Source organism: Elephas maximus, chromosome 1 (genome assembly GCF_024166365.1).
Source record: "Elephas maximus indicus isolate mEleMax1 chromosome 1, mEleMax1 primary haplotype, whole genome shotgun sequence".
Taxonomy (NCBI): Eukaryota; Metazoa; Chordata; class Mammalia; order Proboscidea; family Elephantidae; genus Elephas; species Elephas maximus.
This window is the reverse complement of record NC_064819.1, coordinates 117,021,542-117,038,519: the sequence shown is the minus strand read 5'-3', so window position 1 is coordinate 117,038,519 and position 16,978 is coordinate 117,021,542. Positions and strand designations below refer to the sequence as shown.

The window sequence follows — 16,978 nt, the reverse complement described above, 5'->3', positions numbered from 1 at the left end:
AATTCTCTTGCGATGGTTTGTAGGAAAATTTCAGAGAGATAACTAGTAACAATAAATGTCTTTCTTTAAAACTTAACATAATCTTATTTGTTTCCTAAAGTAAGCAACGATATGTTCCACACATTGGTAGCTCTGGGGACTCAGTGGTTTGTTGTTTGTTTGGCTTGCCTAACCAGGTCACATGGTGCACTGCCTAGTTGCTCAGTAATTATACTAAGAACTTGGATTTTTATCCTAAAACTTGTCACTTATTGTTTTGCAGGACCAGTGATGGTTATTTGTCAGCCTGTCTCACATTTGTAGCCAGGAGCCTAAGGTCATCATTAGCACATGACTTTGATTGTCAGGAAATGAAGTACTAGGTGTATGGACGTTTCTTTCATTGCTTCCATGATTGGGACTTTTTTAGTCCTAAAGAAGAAGAAAAATCCATACACAGTTTATTGCCTTCCAAACTGACAGTTCTGTAAGGTTCACTGGATGATTAAGTAATAAGAAGGAAAAAACCAGAGAAAAGTATAGATTAAAACATATCCTCCAGCCTAAAGCCACAATACCTAGTGCTCAGTCCCACTGAGCAGCCAGAAAGAATCTTGTGTGGTGATGTTTGTTTAGAAATAATATTTTAAGTAGAATATGTGTGTGTTGTTATGTGTGTGTGCCTATACATTATATATATAAATATATACACATTCTATATATATATTCTGAAATGCCCTCTTCCAAGTTTAACTATGATTAGAAAATAATACAAAAAAATCAAACATATATGTGTATATTTAAGTGTACATAGATACCTACAAAATAGATGAAGGTTTGCAAATTAGCTAACGTGGATCATCAGATAACACATTCATTTTTTTTTACACTGACACTCATCTAGTCAAATTAGTTCTGATAAAATAAAAAGATGACTTCAAAGGCGTGTAACTTTTAAGCATCGTATATACTTAACTTTAAGAGCAAAAGCTTAAAAGGTTTATCCTTTACCCATCCGGGAAATGTCGAACTCCATTTTACTGATCAGAGAGTCCCTGATAAGGCTGGCAGCCTACAGTTCAATAATTCTTATTTCAAAATGAGGTTAAGCATAGAAAGATAGGTCTATTTTCTGATGGATATTAGTTCTTTGGTAGTAAAGCATCACATTATTTTCAAATATGTGGGTTTTTAAGCAAAACACTAATACAATGAAACAGTTCTTCTGTCCCGTTGGGCCCTCTGTTAGTCTCTACTAACACATTTACAAAGGAGCCCTGGTGGGCAGTGGTTAAGAGCTCGGCTGCAGTTCGAATCCACCAGCCGCTCCTTGGAAACCCTATGGGGTAGTTGTACTCTGTCCTGTAGTCTCACCGTAAGTCGGAATTGACTTGACGGCAGTAGGTTTTTTTTAAAACACGTTTACAAAAATCAGCTTTACTTTAATATTTTTTAAATCAGTGTCTCCCAAACTTTATTTTTTTACTCATGAACCTCTATCACAGTTGTATAAAATTTCTTAGACATTTAGTAATAATTCCATTATTTTTACATGTAAAAGCAAAAACATTTTAAGAAAAGAGATTCATTATATATAAGCTTGTTATAAGAGATTGATTTAAATTTTCATTTTGTGCAGTCTTTAATAACATCTGTAATAAATAGACAAGAACAAATTTTGACTTTTTTTCCTTTAACAAATGAATCATGAAGTTTAATATACTTTGAATTCATTTTGTAGAGGAAAGTATGATTTGACAACAAATACATTCAAACATGACATTTTGTTGTGTTTGGTGTTGACTGAATGTATATTAAAGTGTAGACTTACACTTTATACCTACACATAATGTTGTATGTGTTACAGTATTAAAATGATTTTTCATGATTAAATGATTGGGATTTTTACAACTTGGGCTTTAGAAAGCCTTTTTTTTTTTTTTTAAAGTAGTGTTTGTCCTAAATGATAAGCTCAGATTAAGTGGTTAAAGGTTTTAGTTTTTGTTTTTCTGTATATATATACATATATATAAAACCCGTTGCTGTCAAGTCAATTCTGACTCATAGCCACCCTATAGGACAGAGGAGAACTGCCCCATAGTCTTCCCAAGGAGCTGGCTGGTGGATTTGAACTGCTGACTTTTTTGTTTAGCAGCCTGAGCTCTTAACCACTGAGCCAGCAGGGCTCCATATATATATATATATATAACCACTACACCACCAGGGTTTCCTGATATACATTTGTAATTAAAATATTATTTCTAAACTTCCTTATTAATAATAAAGTTGGGACATGGGAGGGCTTTATTTCTAATAAAAAAAAAAGGAAATTGAATATACATAATTGGCTTCATGATTTCTCCCTTTAACGTAGTTTTTTTTTTTTTTCTAAGTGCTAGTAACACCTTGATATGCTGTATAAAATCTCTGATCCTATCAATGCATTGGGCAGATACGGTGAGGGTTATCTTCAGAATGAGTTTATGGAATTTTTATGCATTCATTAACATGTGTTTCATCTCCAGCCTTCTTTATGCTTTCTGTCTTAAATTACATGTCCATTGTGAGCATAGGTTAAACAAGAGCTGACAAGAATAAAAGCTATATAATTCTCAAAACCACCACAGTGCTGTTCAGCTGAGTGATAAACTATCGCATGATTGAATTGCAGGATTACTCTCATCTCCACTTGCTGTTCCACATACCATTGACATAGATGCCATTTATGACTTTCATGATGTTTGAGTGCTGGACTCCTTATCAAACCTCTGTGTCTCCTAAACTTGAGTTGATGATGATATTAGTAATGATGACACTCAATATGTGTCAGGCACTATTTTAGGCACTTTATCTCTCTTTTAACGCTCCCAACTTCCCTATAAAGTTATCCTCCCTTTTTTACTGAAGGGGGAGTTGTTCTTGGTAACTTGCTTAAGGTCACATGGCAAGAAAATGGTAGGTCTGGGATTTGAACCCAGGCTCTCTGACTCAGGGGCAGCACCTTTCACCATTCCTCTTTACCCTCTCCCTAGGGTAGCGTGATGGTTAATTTTACATGTCAACGTGGCTAGGCTATGGTGCCCAGTTACTTGGTCAAACACTAGGTGCTATTATGAAGTAGTTACATGTGATTAAATCAGTTGACTTTAAGTAAGGCAGGCTATCCTCTGGAATGTGGGTGGGACTTATTTAATCAATTGAAGGTTATAAGAGCAAAAAGGGAGTCTTCTCCAGGGTGTATTCTGCTTCCAGATTATAAATAGACACTCTGTCAGAACTTCTTCACTCTTGTCCTGTCACCTGACTTATAGATTTTGGGACATAAACAACACTGCAGGAATCTCGAGCCTGTCACCTGACTTACAGATTTTGGACTTGCCAGACCCCCACAGTCTCTTGAGCCAGTTCTTTAAAATCAATCACTCTCTCTTTCTCTACGTGTGTGTGATATTTGTATTGATAACACCCACTATGTGCCAGGCACTGTCTTAGTTGCTTTGTCTCTTTTAACACTCCTAACTTCCCTATAAAGTTGTCCTCTCTTTCTCTCTGATATATTACCTCACCAAACCCATTGCTGTTCAGACTTATACTGACTCTATAGGACAGAGTAGAACTGCCCCATAGGGTCTCCAAGGTTGTAATCTTTACAGGAGAAAGATGAGGTGGTCTGCTTCTGTAAAGATTTATAGCCTTGGAAACTCTACGGGGTCTCTATGAGTTGGAATTGACTGGATGGCAGTGGGTTTGATTTCGGTTTTTTGGAATCTTTAGGGAAGCAGATTATGACACCTTTCTCCTGTGGAAGTGGCTGGTGGGTTCAAACCACTGACCTTTGGTTAGCAGCTGAGCACTTAACCACTCTGTTTCTCTAGAGAATCCTGACTAAGACAAATGGAGAATCCCATCTTGGAAGCATACATATAAGAGAGGCTGGAATATATATGACTTGATGTTCTGGCTTTGTGTTGATTCTTTCACATAGCATCCTTTATATAATCTGAGGGTTTTTGTTGGCTGCTTTTGTTCTTCCTGTCTACAGTGCATTAAAAAAAAAAAATTTGTTTGAATTTCCCTCTCCCCTCCACACTAAACTGCTTTATTTTTCTCTAATAATTCTCGCATTGCCCCCAAAAACTTCCTTTCCCCATTGACATTTGTCTGATATTTAAATGTGGAAACCAATGGAATGAGTAGAAAGTTTCATAGGCTCTGTAATTTCCAGTAAGATTTTGTGCCTGCCATAACAATAAAAAGGTGAATATCTTGTGTGTTTCTCCACAGTGGGTGGGTACCTCACAAATGCATAATTCCCAGCTCTTAACCTTGCCCTCCTCAGAAGTAGTTTAAATTAGCTAATCCGTATCTCCCTGTGTTTTCCACAAATGATGGCAGCTCTGAGTGTCTACTGAACTATAATGATCTGTATTCATACTTCCCAGTCCAAATTATACCACTGATAATCTATTTAAATTATCTGTAATGAACTGCATGTCTTTCTCTATAGACTAGATACCAGGTGAAGGCAGACACTGAATCTGCCTTATTTAGTGCTATTTCTCCATCCTCTAACATAGACCCGGCACATGGGAAAAAATAAATATGTGTTGCATGAATGAAGGAGAATGAATGGGGGCGGGGGTTGGTCAGAAAAAGGAGCAGGTGTGAAGTGACAAACACTTGTCTAATAGGCCAACAAACAGCAGCTGGGAAATATTGATCAAAAATACTTTTGCGGTATTTAATCAGTTTTTACAACTGGCTTCCTGACTGTATGTTTTGTTTTCCCAACTAAATTGTCAGCTTCTTTAAAGCACATTTAGTTTTTTTTTCTGCTTCTTTTGAATCTTTTACACCTATGTGCACATTGTAGGCACTCTAAAAATTCCTTCATAAATTCTCTCTTCGGAGGGTGGAAAAAAGTCTAGTAAAATTTCCTCCAAATAATTAGTCATTTTGTCTTTTTTTTAACCCAGAAAGTCTTTGACCCTAAAGCCTGTGTTCTTTTCATAGCACCGTACTGCCTATTTAATAGTATATTCAATTAAAGGGTGAAGTATTGAGAGAGGAAATATTTTGAGCCATTTCGTCTACGTTTAAAGACACAGAATCCAAAAAATTGTGGTTATAACATTGCTAAATTTGATTATTTCATATTTTGAGACATACAACATTTATCTAGAGTCAGTAGTTCTTGGAAAGAAAGGACAAGTAGGTTATTAGTTTTTTCTTGTCCTCATCCGTACAATGACCTCAACTAATAGTAATATAATTTAAATTTACATGCCGTTCACCCTAACTAGGTCAGTAACTTTTACTTGTCATTCTCTATACAATGATGTCAACTAATAAAAAAAAAAAAAAATTTTATTATTAGTTGATGTCAATTAATAATATTCAAATTTAAATGGACACAATGCCATTCATCCTTTATTGAGCATTCGGCATGTGCAGGCATGGTGCTGAGCAGTTTTCATGCATCACCAAATGCGGCCATCACAACACTCCGATGAAGTGACCTTTGTTATTATCTCCATTTTATGCTTAAAGAAACAGACCCAGAGAGGTAAGAGTACTTGTGCAGGAACACACAATCAGTCATAGCAGAAGACAGAGCCACAAACACGTTTTTCTGCCACTGCAGCAGTTACTCTTTACTGCTGCACTTAACTCCTCCTCAACTTGCGCCTTTATTCTCAGTAGGTCCAAGTGCCCTGGGTTAGTCTGGGTCCTATGAGAAGCAGATGCCAAGAAGTGTTTAAATGTGCAAGAATTTTATTAGGGGAAAAACCAGTGTGAAAGGAAATAGGGAGCTTGGTAAGGCTAGGAGAGCCGGCAGAACACAATGCAAGCATGACCCTAGTAAAAGAGAGAGAAAGAGTTGGGTGGAAGCATCAGGCTGCCCTTTAATCTGAGAAGGTTCAGGAAAGCTAGAAGTCCTGTCTCCCAGGAGCAAACCAGGCTTAGTGTCCACTTGTTAGTAGCAGGAGTCCATGGGTGGGGCAAACTGTTAATGTGCTCAGCTGATAACCAAAAGGTCACCTTGGAAGAAAGGCTTGGAGATCTACTTCCAAAAAATCAGCCATTGAAAAGCTGAGGGAGTGCAGTTCTACTCTGACACACATGGAGTCTCCATGAGTCAGAGTTGACTCAATGGCAACAAGTAGAGTAGTACATGTGGGAGGCCAAGGCGCAGCAACTGGGGCCCCCTGGCCGTGAGGTTCCCTGCAGCAGGAGGCATGCGAGGCACATTCTCATGGCCTTCACATGCCCCAAGAAAGCATCTCTCTTCTGCCAAATAATAGATTACAACAACTAGGAGATTTGGAAGTTGATGGGAGCTAAATCCAGATTTTTTTCAGGCTGTCGATCATGGGGTGATCTGTACAATGTTGCAGTGGTGTCAGCACAATGGACCCCATTCAGGACTCTTCTTTCTTAGCCTTGAGTGAATAGTCGTCCTGGAGCCACTAACCCTGTTGTTTCTTCAATTAGTTTGTAAACTCTGAGGAGGCAGGGACTTTGAGAATCTTTTTCATCTTTTATTCACAGCCCAGCAGAGTATATTTTAGAGGCTCAACAAACATTTGTTATTGATTGAAAGGATAACACTATGGTATATCGACTGGCTTGTCATTTTCATACCCAAACAAAAATGTAGCTTACTTTTCAGGGAGTGAATAGTTTATTAAATGAGGAGCTGGGAAAAGTCCCTGAGATTAAAGTTTCATAGGAGGAGCTTCAGTCAATTCACATTTATGAAATAGTCACACCAACAAGGAATCTGATTTTTTAGCTAAACCTTCTGACATTAATAATCTCGATCATCCTTATCTACACTTACACATCCTAGAGAGAGAGGAAACCCAACACATGCAAATAGAGGAAATATCAATTGCCCAAAGCAACAAGAATTAAAACAATAAATATTAAACCTTCAGCTCTCTCACTTTTTATTTTGAAAATTGAATCTAGAAGACATTCAAATATTAAATGAATAATGAAACTATATTATATCCAGCTGAGGAAAAAATAGAGATAGCAGGATAATGAAAGACAAAATGGGGATAGTAAACAAGTTGGGAAAAGAAAGAGAAAGAGGGAGAAGTGGAAAATGTGAGTTGCAGAAGGAGATAAAAAGGAAGGTGAGAAGATAGATACATGATGAAAGGGATAATGTGGGAATGTGTTGGACACTAAGAAGGGATAAAAATGAATGGGCATGGTTATGTAAGATGCTATCATTGGGAGACGCTAGGTGAGGAGTACATGGGAACTCTACTATTTTCGCAACTACTACTATGTGAGTCTAAGAGGGGGCAGTGGGTAGTTCACTGGGAGCCCTGGGTTTGATTCCCAACCACCACACATCGTGCGCAGCCACCACCCCTCTGTCAGTGGAGGCTTGCGTTTTGCTATGATGCCGAACAGGTTTCAGTGGAGCTTCTAGACTGAGATGGACTAGGAAGAAAGGCGTGGTGGTTTACTTCCAAAAATCTGTCAATGAAAATTTCATGGATCGCAACGGTCTAATCTGTAACTGATCGTGGGGATAGTGCAGGACCAGACAGCGTTTCATTCGGCTGAGCCATAAGTCAGGGGTGGACTACACAGCAGCTAACGACAACAATATGAGTCTAAAATTATTTCCAAATAAGTTACAGATGGAGAGAGCCTGAGACTTAGAGAAATTAAGCAAATTGCTTAACCTTATGTACAGACTTTAAAAGATTTTTATAAAAATATATTTTCAAAGAATGTGAATGAATAGCCTGTGTTTTGATACTTATTTTAGTATTCTGTCCATTGTAGGTAAATCAAATATACACTAGGAATTAAAAACTACCGTATTTTTCCGTAAATGACGTGCCCACGTAAATGATGCACCCATACGTATAACGTGCAAAAATGATGAAATTCAGTTGACAAAAATGTGTAACATATGAGGTATTTGCAAAAAATACGGTAATTTAGAAAAGGTAGTTTTCATAACTTAATTTGTCCAGCAATGTTTGCCAATTTGGAGGCTCTGAAGAAAATAGGAATCGTAGGATATGAGAAAAATGGTTATGCTCCAAGTAAAGGCTCAGCTTCCAAAGTCATTACCATATAACCTACTTCCAAAAAAAAAAAAAGGTAGGAGGAAAATATGTAGAATTGATTTGGGGAGATAATTTCTCAACCTAGTCTTTCATGTACAATCGTGGTATCTATGGAACTTCAAGGTTAACTCAGAAAGAAGTACAAATTAGTTAGAAAAACAGTTTTTTGTTTGGGATTTAGTGAACAGAACCTGAAAAAAAAAATTTATTAGATGAGTCTAAAATTTGAGTCAATTATTATTCTTTTGCTCAACAAAATACTGCTGAGTGTCTTTGGAATGTAACAGTCACTTAATTTTTATTTATTGTGAAATATGACACACATATACGGGAAATTTTATAAAATAAAAAATATACAGCTCGATTAAACATAAAGCCATCCTGGTAGATGTGTAGTGGGGTCTTGTTTGCATTTTCTTAATTTCTAATGACATTGAATTTATATATTTATTGGAGATTTGATATACTGTTTTGGGAAGTAGCTGTTCTCTTGCCTTTTTTTGTGGTGGATTATCTGTCTTCTATTGATTTCTTGAAGCTCTTTATATATTTTGGAATGCACCTTTTGTCAGGCATATATATGTATTGCAATATGTTATCCCACTTTATGGCTTGTGTTTTTTTTTTTTCTTTCTCTCTATTTTTTTTTTTAAGGGAGTTAAAAAAAAATTCGTGATTACCAGGGGCAGGAGGGAGGGGAAAGGGGAAATTATTTCTTATAAAGCATTGAGTTTCTGTTTATGGTTATGGAAAAATCTCATTGATTAAGGGCAGTGGATACGATGCTGACTGTTATAATTGATGTTGCTAACTAGTACCCCTGCAATAAATTGAATTGGCAAATGCAATGTGTTATCTATATCTAGCTTTTGATTATGTGAAAATCTTTATTTTAGTAAGATAAAATCTTTGTTTTAATTTAATAAAATAAATATAAACATTTTCTATTTTTCAGTGCACATTTTGATTGAACTATGGTGAGAGAGCATAAGATTTCAGTCCTTTTCCATTTGTTAAACTTGTCTTACGGTCATAATGCGATCAATTTTTGTAAATGCCTTGTGCGTGCTTGAAAATAATATGTATTCTTTATTTGTGATTCTAGTTTTCCATCTATGCCTATTTGCCTATTATGTCAGGTTTGATAATTGTATTATTCAAACCTACCATATCTTTACTCTTATTTTTTGTTTATTCTATGAGCAGTTGTGTTGAATTTGTATTATGGATACATATGTGTATATGTATTTCTCTTTGTAGTTTTGCCAATTTTTGCTTTATATATTTTGAAGCTATGATACTAGGTGCAACATGTTTAAAATTGTTAAAGCTTACTGGTGAAGTGGATATTATTACTATGTGGTTTTTCTATATATATCTAATTGTTTTCTGCAGGAGGGTTCGTTAATATTACTTGGTTCGCCATTTCTGGAATATGGTATTTCAGATGAACTCTGCTGGCAATACACAATCCCTTTTCTCAGTTAGCTCTCCATCTAGAGCAGGAAGCAGATAACAGCCACTGGAGTACAGGCTAGAAGTAATGAGGTAAAGCATGGTATGCTGTGATAGTATGTAGAGGGCCACCTAACTGAGGCTTACTTGACAAAAAAGATGTCCAGAAGATGTGACACCTCAGCTGGATTTAAAAAATAAGAGCCACTAACATAAGGGGAGTGAAGGTGCTCCAGGCAGAGAGTGCGGAGGTGAGGATGGCATGTTTAGGGACTCGTGTGGCTTATATGTTGAGTGTGTCAAGGAGATTGGAGAGGGAGATGTTAGTTTCCACCGAGTCGATTCCAACTCTTGGCAACCTCATGCATGCTGAGTAGAACTTCTCTCTAGGGTTTTCAAGGCTGTGACCTTTTGGAAGATGATCACCAGGCCTATCTTCCGAGGTGCCTCTGGATGGATTTGAACTTCCAGCCTTTTGGTTAATAGTCCAATGCTTAACCATTTGTGCCACCCAGAGAAGGAGAAAGGAGCTCTAAATGAACATTTTTTTCCCCCAACTGTTTGCTATTTCAAAGTGTTTTCAAATGTTTGCTATTATAAATAAATAACATTGCACTGCACAACTTTGTGTACTAACCTTTATCCTTATATATTATTTCCTTGAAGTAGACTTATGCAGCAAGGGGCACAGACATTTTTAGAAGTAAATTACAGTGAAGCCAAGCCTAATGAGTTGATTAGGAGCTAAGGAGGATGAAGGTGAAGAATATAAAAGGCTGGGGAGTTTCATTGCAGAGAGGAGAGATAGTGGAGGGAATAGAAAGTAATTCAGCTTGGGTTGGCTGTTACAAAGTGTCGGGTGTCATGTTGATAGAGTGGGCTTAAGTGTAAACTAGGTTTATATTTAATTCAATCAAAGAAGTTCAGTTAATAAAATAATAAGTCATTTCCTCCTTTTTTTTTTTTTTTTTTACCTTTTGAAGTTCATGAAATCCATTTGTACCATATTTCCTGAATCATTACAATGGTTATCTTTCATATATAAGAACTTACTTTCTTCCATCTCCCCAGGTGATTTTTGCATCTGGAACATATTCTGTTTCCCCTCCATTGCCCACCATCATGCTGCCATTCTTATGCCTCCTTGTCCCTATGCTCTAGGATGGTACTCAGTCAACCTAAGGCCCAGCTTCACCCCTTACTAGTGTGTAATCTTCGACATGTGCCTTAACCTCTCTGCCTCAATTTCCTCATGAGAACCTCTAAGATACCCATCATAGGCTTATGAGAATTAAATAAAATCATGTTATGAAAACACCTGGCGTGCCTTTACAGTACAATAACAATTACTTCCTCTCATTATGATTATCTAAATTACTCCAGGTTTAAAATTCCTCTTGCTACTGTTTGGAGCAATGGTTAGGTGCTTGGCTGCTAACCGAAAGGTTAGTGGTTCAAGTCCACCAGATGGTCCCTGGCAGAAAGAGCTGGTAATCTGGTTGCCATAAAGATTACAGCCTAGGAAACCCTGTGGGGCAGTTCTACTCTGCCACATGGACTCCCTGTGACTCAGAATTGACCCAAATTGCACACAACAATAACAACAACAGTTTGGAGCAGCTTGAAAGAGGAAAACCAGGGATGAACTGCATTATCTTGAGATTTCTCTCAGAGGTGGCTACTCTAATTTTGAGACAAAGCCCACGTTGGAGACAGTGCCTCATCATTCTTTGTTAGATTTGAGAGTAAAATGAAGAGTCCAGCATTTAGGGCTTTCCCTTCACCAGCTTTTACAAATTCAAGAAGCACTTCATTTTAATGTCACAACAGCATGTATTTCCTTCTCTCGGGACACTATTCTTTCTTCTCAGTCCCCATCCTCCATCTTTCCCTTCCCCCAAGTTGCAAAGAAAAGAATCCAAACTCTGGTCATTGCAGATACCAAACGATCACGGTAGGCTGACTAATTTTGCCCAGACTTTCTGCAAAAGCTCCACATGTGCTGCAGTTTTGGGTTGCATAATTGATTTAATCTCTGATTTGAAAGGAACGCTGAACTCTTTTTGTGGGACTCTGCATACATTTCTCTAGGGCAAAAACTGTCCTACTTTTTTCTCTCTACTATCTCTTTAGTGGTAGGCCATTTTTTCCCCCCAAGACTCTAAACTACCCTCCGTGAAATAAATGGAATAACAGTTGGAAAACAGCTTACTGGACAGACTTATAACTTGCAAGATAAGAGCTATACCACACACATTTGCTTTGACATTCTCCTCTTCCCTGCTTCCTTTCTTTCTCCTCTAGCACATCCTTATTTTGGCTGAGAGGATACATTAGGGTCTCAGTTGGGGACTGGCATTACCTACACAGAGTGGTGGCATGTCTTAGTACATTCAGCTCCTCACTGGAATTGCACAGGCTGTGGGTTCTAATCCTTGCTCATTCACTGACTTACTGTATAACCTTAGGCAGATTTATCTACTTCTCTGGGTCCTGCTTTCAACAGTTCTTATTACAGTAATGCCTGTGTAGGCTGGACAGTAAAGATAGGTATGTCGTAGGCCATAAGCTTGCAGTGAACCTTTTGGCCAACCAGGTATATATCACATGCTAACTGGAGCTTTTGTTGTGTGCCGTCCACTCTATTCTGTCTCATAGGGACCTATATGACAGAGTGGACCTGCTTCGTAAGGTTTCCTAGGCTGTAATCTTTACTGTATTTGGCAAACTCATTTTTGATTACAGGCAGTCGGTACGAACAACCAACTTACAACTTGTACTTAAGAATGGACTCATAAGGCCTATTACAGTAAGTTCCAGGGTTAAGAATGCCCAACTTATGGGCAACTTGGACTTAAGAATGGACTGCCATAAAGCCTGTTATATCAAAAATTGGAGTTAAATACAATGGTTCATAATAATGAACACGCACTCTACTTTGTGACACTCATGAAAGCATTGCATGGTTTAGCAGTGTTTCTTAAGTGTTTTATATACGTAAAAAATATGCATATGCATAATGCATAGAAAGGTAAAATACAAACTATATACTAACATTTGATTAACTGACACTAAGTAAGAACTGTATGTACCTGTTCCGACTTACCTACAAATTGGACTTAAGGACAGACTTAGGAACCGATCCCATTTGTAACCTGGGAAATGACTGTATTTTAAAAGGAATTTCTAAATTAAAAAGTTTTCTTTGATATAAGGTGGTTTTTGTGAACCCATTTGATACAGTATCTAGTTTGAGGATTGCTTTTCCACTAGTTACTTCTTGAAAAATTGATCTCATTTATTACTTTCTGTATTCTCAGATACATTTTCTAATGAAAATAACTTTGCCTAAGTCCATACTTGCTAACACTGTTTCAGCAGATTACCCAAACAATTGTCAGACTACACAAGTGACCAAACTGTGCTCTTTATATCAGTAGAATAAACCCAAAACCCATTGCCATCAAGTCAACTCCGACTCATGGTGACCCTATAGTACAGAGTAGAACTGCCCCACAGCGTTTCCAAGGAGCACCTGGTGGATTCAAACGGCTGGCCTTTTGGTTAGCAGCTGTAGCTCTTACCCACTACGCCACCAGGGCTTCCTCAGTAGAGTAAAGGCAGAGCTTAATTGCTTACTGCTGTCTGAGTTGTTGTTGTTGTGCGCCGTCAAGTCGATTCTGACTCATAGCATGCTATAGGACAGAGTAGAACGTCCCCATAGGGTTTCCAAGGATGTAATCTTTACAGAAGCAGATTGTCACATCCTTCTCCTATGGAGCGATTGGTGGGTTCGAACTGCCAGCCTTTCTGTTAGCAGCTGAGCGCTTAACAACTTTGCCACCAGGGTGTACCATTAATGAGTTTTGTCCTAATTCTACTAAAAGAATTTAGATTTAGAAGATAATCTATTACTTGTTTAATAAAACACTTAGCATAAACAAACCTTTGTTCAAATCTAGACTCTCTTACTGGTGGAAAAATTTGGACAATCCCTTTAACCTTTAAACCTCCTTAAGAAGATTTAAAATCAAGATAAAAAGAATACTTTCTTAGGTTTTGTAAGGATTAAATGCTAAAATGCATGTAAAGCAATTTGAGGATCTAACCATAGACAGTATATCAGTCAGGTTTTGCTATAATGATGGTGTGTAACAAAAAATCCCCAAATCTCAGTGGCTTACACCAAATATTTATGTTAGTCTCAGCCAGACTAGGCCCCAGGTCTATTAAGGTCTGCTTCATACGTCTCCTCGTTCAAGGACTAGAGGCTGTTTATAGAATGTGCTTGTCATGACAGAGAAGAGCACTGAAAGAAGTCTGCTGGAAACTTGCTAAGCTTCTGAAAGCATTAGCTCAGAACTGATGGCATACCATCACTTCTCCCCCAGTTCCACTGGCCAAAGCAAGTTACGTGACTAGGCTAAATATTGGTAGATCAGGGCGCTATATTCTGCCCTAATAAAAAAGAAGAGTGAATATTGCCGAATAGGAATTAAGTCTCCTACAGAGAAGTTTGATGCATCTCATTTTTCTCTCTTACTTTATCTGTATGACTCTTGGCTCTTTTCATGCAGTCTACTTTATGTCATCCATTTTGGCATTCCTGAAACTACACCACAATTTTCCCCCTCTATTTGTCTTAATTTCAGATTACTTTGAATGATATGCTTTTCTTTGCAAACAGGTACTTTAGACAATCCATTAAAAAAAGAACAAAAGCTTCAGATCTTCCTTCGAGCTTCAGAGGAAGTCTTTTGTGACCGTTTCAGTGGAATTCATATTGACCCAGGAACAATTGGTAAGAACATACTATAATATGTATTGAAAATGAAATAAATGTGTGTGTGTATGTCTGTGTGTATCTGACAGAGAAGTACCATTCATAGAGCATCTACTAAATGCAACGCACTCTTCTAGGTAATTTGTATTTTTTATTTCGTTTATTAGTTCCCCTCTGAGTAGTGTCTGTATTACAGATGTCAGAAGTAAGGCTCAGAGGGGGCAAATAGCATGCAGAAGAACTCACAGCTTTATATATATGTGTGTATGCAAGCACTGTATATATATATCCGGAGCTTGGATCTATATCCAGACCGGTCAGACACCAGAACCTGGATAAGAGTCTAAGCTCTCAACTATAAATAAAAATGTCAGATTGGTTCCAACTCATGGCGACCTCATGTACGTCAGCGCAGAACTGTGCCCCACGGGGTTTCAGTGTCCGACTTTTTGGAAATAGATCCCTTGGACTTTGTTCTGAGGCTCCTCTGGGTGGACTTGAGACTTTAACCTTTCAGTTAGCAGGGGAGCGTGTTAACAGTTTGCACTACTCAAGGACTCCCAGCTAGCCATCTAAGCGGTCTGTTTCTCAGCTTTTAAATGATTATGATGTGGTACAGGATTCATTTCTCTATAGACCCTGAGTTTCACAGCCATCTGAGGTATGTTTGACCTGATGTAAAATAGAGCACTTAAATTTTCTTTTGCTGATAAAATGGACACTTTCATATATGGTTTCTATGACATGTATTTTTCACATTAACCTCAGGAATGCATTTTACTTGTGTGCCCTTAAATCCTCTGAAAGATTTTCCTGCTCGTATGTTGTGCCTTCTATTTTCAGGGGTTTATGGAAAAGTTCAGCTTCACAGTGCTTATCCTAAGAAATCCTGGACACATCTTGGAGCGGATATGGCCTCAGGAAATGAGAGGTAGGAAATAAGAGTAAGTTAGGAAAGTATTTGTTTTTTTCAGTTTATTTTGCTTTTGCTGGAGGTTGTGTTACAACATGAAATTTTAGATGAAGAATCAGAATTCAGGATGAATAAACAGAACAATAAGGGACTAAAGGGAGAAAAGTAATCTCTATATTGTAATAGAAGGAGAACACTGCAACCAAAGGCGAAGGAGAAACATAGTTTATTCCAGGAGTAAACTTGAGATAATACTTGTTTACTGTTAACAAAATCTCAAAAAATCTAGATTCTCTGAGGCAAGAGATGAAAGGTGAGGTGAGAACACAATAGACTGAGGTGAAAAGGTAGCTGGTTTAGGGAGAGACAGAAGTAAAATGGTAGTGAGAGGAAGCATATGAAGAATCTTACGGAATTTAAGATATAGTAACAGGATTTAATAATGCATCAGAGGCAGTAAAGGACAGAATCACTGCTACATCAAACTGAATAGTTAATATGAAGAACAAACTGGTGGAGTACTAATTGAATATAGAAGACAAAAACCGAGGGATAAAAGAGACGGTGTTAGAAATAGAGAATAGGAAATGGAAGGCCACACATAGGAAATCACACTCCTTTAATAAGAGACTAGAATAACTACAATGGAAAAAAAAGAATGAAAACTATAACTGAAATACACATAGCAAATCTGAGAGGAGTTAAATTTAACTTGAACAGATCAGTATCAAAAATATAATTGTTACATATCCTCATAGTAAAAGAAAAAGCAGAAAGGAAAATAAAGCTTGCTAACCTTAGAATTCTCCTCTACAACAGTAACTGTAGGAAGATTGTAGTGCTATGTCTACAAACATTTCTGGAAAAAAAAAGATCATGACTGAAGAATTGGGTACTCTGCTAAGAACCATTAACATATGAAAGCTAACAAAAGATATTCTTTGCTTTGAAAAAAGTGGAAAAATGCAACATATAATTCTAATCAAGACATTAACCTGAATTTAAAATTTAAAAATAAGAATAGTATAATACAAAGGATTGATGGTAAGCACTGAAATAATTTAAATATAACATGCTGTAAATATGGTTATTAAAACAAGATACATTCTAGTAATTTTTTCTTGAAAAATAAACTATATAAAATTTGAAAAGTTAATTCTCAGATACAAAATGTACATTTAAAATCTGGGATATAGTAATAAGAAACTGAAATGGGAAATAAATTCCTATGGGATTTGCAGCTATAGGAAGTAAATATGAATCAATTTATTCCCTATCGGGATTAAAAATGAAGTATATATTTTTTAAAATAGCTTTTATTTGCTGTTGAGTAGATTCTGATTCATGACAATCCCATGTGTGCAGAGTAGACCTGCTCCATAGTGTTTTCAGGACTGTGGCCTTTCTCAAGCAGATTTCCCAGGCCTCTGGCTGGGTTTGAACTGCCAACCTTTCAGCTAGTAGCCAAACGCTTAACTGTTTATGCCACTTAGGAACTGTGGAAAAATAGAGTGTATGGCCTCCAAATCACCAAGGGAAAAGGAATGAAAGAAATTATAAAATAATGAGTAAAATAGAAGAAGAAAAGACAATGAAATAGTAAGAGAACAAAAATAAAAGCCTATAAAAGATAACAGAAATAAGAATACATATCCCAATTATAGAAACAAAATATGCTTTCTGAAATGATCCTATATTGAAAAAGGGTTAAAAATTGAAATGTAACCATATTTTCTTTTACCAGAG

At 37.1% G+C, this 16,978-nt stretch overlaps 1 protein-coding gene across 1 annotated transcript in view; it reads left to right on the top strand.

The window, feature by feature from the left end:
• PKHD1 (PKHD1 ciliary IPT domain containing fibrocystin/polyductin) overlaps nt 1-16,978 on the top strand; it is a 593,425-nt gene that overhangs the window by 385,835 nt on the left and 190,612 nt on the right. Inside the window, exons 54-55 of the mRNA XM_049894022.1 lie at nt 14,224-14,337; nt 15,163-15,250. Coding sequence (XP_049749979.1) covers nt 14,224-14,337; nt 15,163-15,250 — 202 coding nt within the window. The remainder of the gene's footprint in view (nt 1-14,223; nt 14,338-15,162; nt 15,251-16,978) is intronic.